Source organism: Aplysia californica, unplaced genomic scaffold (genome assembly GCF_000002075.1).
Source record: "Aplysia californica isolate F4 #8 unplaced genomic scaffold, AplCal3.0 scaffold00005, whole genome shotgun sequence".
NCBI classification, from domain to species: domain Eukaryota; kingdom Metazoa; phylum Mollusca; class Gastropoda; order Aplysiida; family Aplysiidae; genus Aplysia; species Aplysia californica.
In genome coordinates this window covers 1716338-1724709 of record NW_004797275.1, presented here as the reverse complement: position 1 = coordinate 1724709, position 8372 = coordinate 1716338, and the positions used below count along the sequence as shown (strand labels likewise).

Genomic DNA, 8372 nt, shown 5'->3' with positions numbered 1-8372 from the left:
CTTGCCCTAATAAAAATATGGTGGGGCGTTTCAGGGGGGCATGCCTGAATTCTGAATTTTACCAAAATTCACAATTTGATGTTTTGCAGTTGTTAGGCTTAGATCGCCGAGCATCAAACGTATAGATCTAGAATCTAGATCTCGATGTAGATCTAGATCTAGGCTCAAATAACGGGGGTGGGAACTACCGAAAAAGCACCAAAGTCTATAGTAGTAGTGTAACTTACAATTTATTGTTAGTGTGTAGGGGTAGGGGTAGGGGGGGGGCAGACATTTGTTTTTCAACTGAGACAGTTCTAAGTTTTATGAAGCAGACACTGTTCAATGATTTTGAAAATAGAATATAGAATCTGGACTCTAGATTCCAGCTGTGAAGCTTTTTTAAAAGATTTTTAGTTCTCTTACCAGTCACAGGCATCTTTGTTATGAGCATTCAACGTTCCCGTCACAATTTTCGGATACAATTTCATTTTCCGTCTATTATTTTGCAGTACACTCTGTACACAGAGCACCTGCAGGTTAACTAGCAGACGGAAGTGGAAACAAATCGTAGCAGCAATCTTGTGTCAGCTGTCGAACACTGCCAATTAGGCTACTAGATCTAATACTCTAACTATCAAAGGCCTACGTGTCATGATATTTTTTTATGCCTTCAGAAATATTTATAACAAATGCTTGTGAACTCAGTTATTGAAACCATACTAATATCTATGTGATCTAGAATGACTAATAAAATATACAGTTATCAGATGTGAGAAAATCTGCCCAACATTGTTGACCCTGACCCCTGCTAAGTTTTGTTGTGTTCTGTAGCCACACCACAGACGTCGTGCTGCTGTGGTGAGAAGAAAAGGAGAGAAAACTCGCAACCTGTTGCAGTCTCAATGCTTACTTCCATGTAGATATATTGTTGCTGAAACGCACCAGTGAGTATTCAGTAGAATGATGTCTTGGAGTTATTTAGAAATGTGTTTGTTTTAAATGGAAAGGAACACAGTTTCAAGACAGTGTCTATTGTTCCACTTCAAACTTGTTTACTTACACCTACGTATAGAGTCTGAGGAGGTCGATTATATTCGTCTGACCGCGGTTAAAAAACAAGATAATTTTATCAAATCGCTCAGTCTAATCTTTTAAGATGTTTGCATACGGGTCTGAAAGTTGTATGACTGTAGTAAATCTTAAAGCCCATACATAAAGGTCTCTGCAAAGGCCACCTCTATTCTCACCCGGAGTGAGAATAGTGCAGGCGAGTCTTGTGGCTATTCTCACCTGGTGCGCGTTCACCAAATTTTGCGTTCACCCTAAACCACAGAATTCTACACTGTGATAACAGAAAAATTGTAGAATTCTGTGCCGTGAACAAATGTTCCATTACAACTGTAGCCTACTAAAAGCGTACAATTTTGTCTGGGGGCAGTGGAGAGAGAAAGAGAGAGAGGAGTAGCGCGAGAATTTCCGGGAAAAACAAAATGGCGACCCGCGTAGTTCGGCTCGATTCGAAAAGTTGAATAGCCGTAGCATCTTTGTAGACAACCAAATTAATTTACTTTTGTTTTTTAACATCATTTTTAACTTTGTTTTGGTCAATTTGATCGTCCACACCGATAGACAGTATTCAGAAAGAGACAGAGAGAGAGAGAGAAGAGGGGAGGAGTTGATCTTGCGAGAACTTCCGGGCGGGTGAGAATAGCCACTTTCCTCTGCAAACTAAGAACCTGACACATTTTCTTTGACATTAGCCTGCCTCTTAAAGCAGGTAAAAAAATAACAGGGGATTTACAGCATACACCTAAAACATTAAAAAGTTGACCCATTTTCATCAACACCACGCTTTAATGTACGTCAACAGATGGATGAGTAATTTTCGAGACTCACTCGGCGATGTCTAGACAGTTAAGACTGTCATGAGAACAATCATACAATGTGTGATGGGATGAAATCTATGCATGCGCTTACACTGGAATGTGGGGGCAGGCCGGTGTACTGTCTCAAAATGAGCAATTCTTTAATTATATCATGTAGGCTAGGTTACTGTAAATCATTTATTTTAGTGATCCTGTGTATGCACCAGAAATAAGTGTTTTTTTAGAATTGGGGTCAATTATAGAAACCTTTTTTTATTGCTGGTTCAAAATTTAAAAAACAAATGGTTTCATTTTCTGGCCCGCAGACGTGCTGTGCAAAATTTTGCAGGCATCAAGTCTCGTAAATTGATAAATGAGAAAGAATTTTATTTGGCCAGACGAAAGTGACTAAGCCATAGTTTGTTCCACATTAGATCACACAATTTTACTCATAATTCATGATTAAATTTTTTAATATGGTGAAATAATGAAAAATGTAGAATGCCTCGATTACTGTTCTGAAGGGATTTTGACAAAATTAGATAAATGCATGAACAGGTTATATTTCGGGAGAGCTGAACTTACATGAAAATATATAAGAATTATTAGGAGTCTTCTTAGCTTTGATTCTTTAACTCTTTGGCTACCAAGGCATTTTCCGCGCTGTGACCAAGGCATTTCTTAGTCTTAGAATTTCAGAAGTACCCCTGTTCTTCTTTTGTGTCTGATGGGCATAATTCCATCTGGAAGTCAGACATGTTATATACCAAAATGAAGGTAATTGAATGTAGAATATTTTTAATCTAATAAAAAAATGGGAAAAAATCATAAAAATCCAAACAAATATTAGAGGTAAGTGAACACAAGGTGAAAAAAATAAAAAAATAAAAAAAACATTTTCAACTTACATTTCTCACAGTGTATAGCTGCTAAATCAAATCACTTCATGACTTGGTCATACTAAAGTATATCCAATTGTCTCTAACTGGGCCAAGTTTCATGCACAATGGTCAAGTATACTAAGTTGTCGCTCTTTTGGTGAAATCACTCACAATGAAAAAAAGAGAAAAAAACGCTGCACACACGCCCCCCTTTGCGAATCTTCATTCTCATCGCTGTCGCTGCTGTCCGACTCAGGTCTAACTTCATCAGGCTCATACATCACTATGGGAAAGTACTGACAGTTCCCCATCAAACTTTTCCAGGGCTTTTGAAGCAGAAAAAAGTTATGACGGGCGGGAACCTGATGGGTTATCAGCCATTTTGCCATTGCTATGCGTGTAAACTAATTCGAGCAACACAGGGCGGGTAAAAAAAAAAAGAAAAAATGCCAAAAAAACAGCAGAATAAAACACAAAAGGGGCCAAATTCCTTCACTGGTTGACTGATGTATGGTAAGCAGAGCAGTTAAAAACATTTAAACGGAAAGGTTGAGTCAAATTGTGGAAGGAAAAGGGAAAGAAAAGCGCGAGCAGATAATTCGGCTCTTGGCCACGAACTAGGAAGTTATGGAGCCGACAGATTGGCTCATGGTAGTCAAAGAGTTAGTTCTTGGTAGTTTTTAAAACTAAATTTGATACTATCATCCCCACTCAGTTGCAGTATTTCCAGGGGCCAAACCACGTTGACAGTTGGCACACACATGGCCTCTAAAACTAAAACGGTCACAAATCAATGGTTTAAAAAAAAAATCTCCCTCAAAATTATTACAAAACATCAAATTATTGGGAAAATACACTGAACACCCGGGGAGGGGGGGGGGGGGGGGTCTCCCAAAGTCCCCGCCTGCCCGATTGGAAAAAAAAAATTAACATAAACAAGGCTTAGATTTATAATTTGCGACGGATAGCAACTGAAAATTCATATATAAGATGGATGGAATTGACAGTACCTGAGCATAAGATGGGAGTGGAAGTAAAATAATTTTGGAATCTTTACTGGGGGACAAAACACTATTAAAAGCCTGTGGATTTAGAGAGAACACAAACTCCAAATATATTAAAAGCGGAGTTAGGCAAGATTGTGTCATATCGTCAGACCTCTTTTAACGCGTATAGTGAAACAATTCAATCCTTAGAAATATAGAAAGTCCAAGTCTCAGAATGAATGGAAGAAATATCAATAACATCAGATTATGTTTTTGTGTATGTAGCCTATAATATGAGCCTTTGCCAATAGAGTAGTAAAAGTATAGATTGGAAGGACAACTTTCTTTGCAATTATTTCATTGTTGAACTTGACGACAGAAAAAGTATGAACTCGACGTGTCACATTTTGCATTCTAAAAACACATCAATTTCAGAACTAAAAATATTTATAAGATTTCTTCTGATGGCCCAAGTGCTATTTCTCTGCTCCCATAGCTGAAACATCTGAAGCACAACATATGCAAATTTACAAAATCCTTTCCTGTTCCAATAAAAATGGTTCTACAGCTTTTAAATTTGTATATATGTTGTGCTTAATATGATGTTTCAGCTATGGGAGCAGAGAAATAGCAGTCAGGCCATCAGAAGAAATCTTATAAATATTTTTAGTTCTGAAATTGATGTGTTTTTAGAATGCAAAACGTGACGCGTCAAGTTCATACTTTTTCTGTCGTCAAGTTCAACAACGAAATAATTGCAGAGAAAATTGTCCTTCTATACTCTTACTACTATAAAGTTACATTATTTGTGGTGCTATATCAGTATTAATGATACCTGTAGCTCTTTTTTCTTTGTGAGCCTTTTAGATTTTCATTTTCGAGCATAACTCATGTAGTCATTTTGCAAGGCAACTTCGATTCCCTGTAACTTTGTTTCTATCTGCCATTTTGGGGCCCTGGAATGAGCATAATATCGTTCAATGTTTACTCTCTGCCCTGGCTGATTTCGAGGCTATGATCGTGTGCAATTTTGCAGTAAATGGAAATTCTGAGATGCCTGGTGCTCTGTCATCATTTGTTATGCTCGAAAGAACCATTCCAAAAACAAAAAATAATAGGGGTGGAGGAACGTGCATTGTTATTGTTCCTGTCAATCCATTCAAAGCGTATTGTTGTGCGATGCAAGACGGCGAGAAGAATAACGATGGATGAGACAAATTCATTTAAGGTTTCTTATGTCGTTATCAAATCTTAACATTTATGTTCGAAAAAAGCTTTTATGTTCGAAAAATGTTTCCCCCATTTAATTAAATTTAAACCAAATAATGACCTTTTTCAGTGTTTGTCTCGCATTTAATTTCATGTTAAGTTCAACCAAAGTCAATTCTTTCTTTCAACGAAGTTTTTGCTGCTCCCCCCCCAGGGCAGTGCTACTGACTGAAGTTTATTTAGGCCATTCCCAATGGGGGGGGGGGTATTAACATGTTGTTTTATGCACATTATTGTAAATGGACTGATTGATCAATGTCATGCTCATACTCCTCCGGAACAACAAAGGGGGAACTGCTGCTTTTTCTTTCCTCATCCTTACTATTGTCATTTTTTTCCTCTACTTCTTTTGTATGTTTTTGTCACTCTCTTGTGAGCTGCTATTTCCGGGCTGCCTTGATAGTCGAAGCAGACTTTGTGCATTTAAGGCTAGAGAGATGAGCAGAGTAAGCCTGATTCCCTGTTTAGACTTCTCTGTTGACATCCACCCCTTGGCACTCAAATGACCTTATGCAGTTGCGAGCGCCGTAAAAGCTTACTAAAACAAAACAAAAGTCTTTGTTGTGTGTCCTAAATTTGTTATCATTATCATCATTATCTCCACCCCCACTGTGTCAAACCTTAAAGGTTTATATGAACTCTTATAGACCTTTAATTGTAAATAAATATTACTTTGTAACCTCCCCTGTTGCCAGCATTTTTTGCCTTGGGCAAAACTGAGCCACAGCTAAACCTTCAAAATCTTTGGTCTGAAGGCAGTACATTACACGGAAGTTTAAATTTTAATCGTATGTTGATGACACACTCAAACTTTTAAACTGAAGATCCAGAAAAGGACCTTCTATTGCTGTTGTGATGCAAAATGAACATAAGGGGTTATTTTTTTAATGTAAAGAAAACAGAATGCAAGAAAAGCTTACGAAAAAAGTAATAAAATATATTTTAAAATCCTAACCGTAAAGTAAAAGTGAAAAGAGCAAACAAAATCAACAGCTCAAATAACTAGGATTTTACTGATATTGAATGCACAATAGAGATAAAATGAAGAATTTCAATGTAATAAAGACAATTTAATTGAAATGAGTCCAATCCTAAGAAACAGAATCATCTCAATGACGACCAAAAAGAGTTTTTAATTTCTAAAGGCTATGTGTGGTCAACCCTTCTGTATGGCTGTGAATGCTGGACAATCACTCAAGACAGTGAAAATGAAATAGAAGCAACAGAAATGTGGTTTCTTAGTAGACTGCTAAGAGTATAGTGGAAGGAAAAGAAATCAAATGAGGTAGTGCTTGATGAAGCCCACGTGGGACGCTCAATATTAAAAACAATCAGGGAACAACAAATGCAGTTTTTGGGACACATAAATAGACATAAGGGTCTTGAACACCTAGCTCTCACTGGCAAAATTGAGGGCAAGCGAGGCAGGGGAAGGCCCAGAACAACATACTTGGGTAACCTAAACAAATGGGTAACAGGGAAAGATCAGGATAACGTAGCTTTTTTGAGAGCATCCGAGCAAAGGAATGAATGGAGAACCATGAACGCCGATGTCTGTCGCAGATCTGGCACTGGATGATGATGATGATGATGTGTGGTCAGTCTTTCTGTATGGCTGTGAATGGTAAACAATTACCAAAGATAGTGAAAATATATTTGAAGCAATAGAAATGCGGTTTCTAAAGAGACTGTTGAGATAGTGCTGAAAGAAGTTTGTGTGGGCCATTCGCTAATAAAATCAGCAGAATGGGTCATTCTCATTGGCTTGATTTTTGAAGAGAATATGCAGTTCCAAGGATACTTGAATTTGTGGAGACAGCGTGATTTTTTTTTCAAATTTTCTTTTTTTCGGCTGAACACCTTTATTCCATTTTAAAACATACTTCTATGTGGATTTTACAGAAAATTATTGCTCAAAGGTACACAAAATAAAAGTTTCCAGTTTCCGAGGACACTCAAGCTTTGAAAATCACCAAACTTTGGCGGCCATTTCCTCGCTAATTTTACTTTTCCGATTATTTTAGCGGTTGAACATGCATACAACATGAATTCAGGATTTGTTTTCATTCACAACTCAGTGTTGCCGCCTCAAGTAAAATTCTTGTGTGATATCTCCAGGTCCTATCTGGTCCCATCTCACTTTGATTACCCTGTCTAACAAAGCAGCCTTCGCCCCTGCAGATCATTACTTTATCTTGTACTTATAATTATATATAGCCTATTGCTTCGATGCTTTAAAAGTAACCGACTTGTATCTCAACAACTTTGAAAGTGTTGGATGTACAGAGGTGTATAGAATTAATACAAATATAGTGTGTGTGAATTTGTAATTGTTGCTGTATTTGTTTAAATTTAAGAAGTAAGATTACAATTTCAATCTTTTTTACTCTGATTACTTAAATCATAAAATCTTCATAAGACTCCGTCACTTTGTCATCTCCCTGTCTGCCTGTCTGTCTGCCTGTCTGTCTGTCTGTCTGTCTCTCTCTCTCTCTCTCTCTCTCTCTCTCTCAGTATTTCTTGTGAACAGGTATGTTGACATAATGTCTCTACAAATAGTACAGAGAGAAAGAAAGGATGGATGGGGATGGTAAAATTTACTTTAGGCATCAGGAAAACTGACACAATAATTGAGTCTGTGCTCAGGGATCGAGCACTCGAGTATTTTATAATTACTCATCTTGGACTCAGGTCCAAAATACTGGACTCGCACACTCATTGTGAGCAGTAGGGCTGGGCAGGTACCGTTACCCTGTACTGGAGCTACCGGAACTGCCATAAAAGCGGTCTCAGTACATGCACCAAGCCCATGGAACTGGAGCCGAGAAGGTGTCGGCACCAGCGGTTCTTTACCGACTTTGAGAAGGTGCCGACACCCAAGTGCTTAGCACAGAGGGTGATTTTATATGCCCTTGGAACAAGGCCCCGGTTACACTACACACAGCCATAAATTGTATCAGATTCGTCGTATATACGAGATCTGTCAGTTTTATCTTTTGCGTCTGTTTACACGTTCTAATTTCTCGTCCAATTCTCTTTCGTTTGGGTGTCATCGTACTCTACACTGACTGTGTAGCGCGTAGAAGCGTCGACGTCAAATGCACGACCTTGATAGGGCCTACGTGACTTCAAGTTCAAAATTGACTATCAAATAATTAAAGAATATCGAATCAAACCAGGTGCATCGAGAGCTACTTTGCATCTTTCGATACGTTGACTCGGCGTATCAGTTTAAGCTGAGATACAAAAAGAAAAATTTCCTCGGAAAGTTTAAAGCTGCGGCAAAATTTCAGTGGGATTGTGGGTTCCAGCTCGCCTGCTCCCAAATCTAAAGTAGATCACGTTTGACATCTTTTGCTGCCTTTGTCAACGCACACACATACACCCCC

The 8372-nt window shown here is 38.2% G+C and overlaps 2 protein-coding genes across 4 annotated transcripts in view; one reads left to right on the top strand and one right to left on the bottom strand.

The window, feature by feature from the left end:
• Positions 1-542, bottom strand: part of LOC101853360 (WD repeat-containing protein 11) — a 24529-nt gene extending 23987 nt beyond the window's left edge. The window contains exon 1 of the mRNA XM_005089342.3: positions 406-542. Coding sequence (XP_005089399.1) covers positions 406-470 — 65 coding nt within the window. The 5' untranslated portion in view covers positions 471-542. The remainder of the gene's footprint in view (positions 1-405) is intronic.
• Positions 543-784: 242 nt separating this feature from the next.
• Positions 785-8372, top strand: part of LOC101852520 (delta-1-pyrroline-5-carboxylate synthase) — a 42198-nt gene continuing 34610 nt past the window's right edge. For all 3 annotated transcript variants that reach the window (XM_035968807.1, XM_005089341.3, XM_005089337.3), the window contains exon 1: positions 785-926. The gene's annotated coding sequence lies outside the window, so the exon portion shown is untranslated. The remainder of the gene's footprint in view (positions 927-8372) is intronic.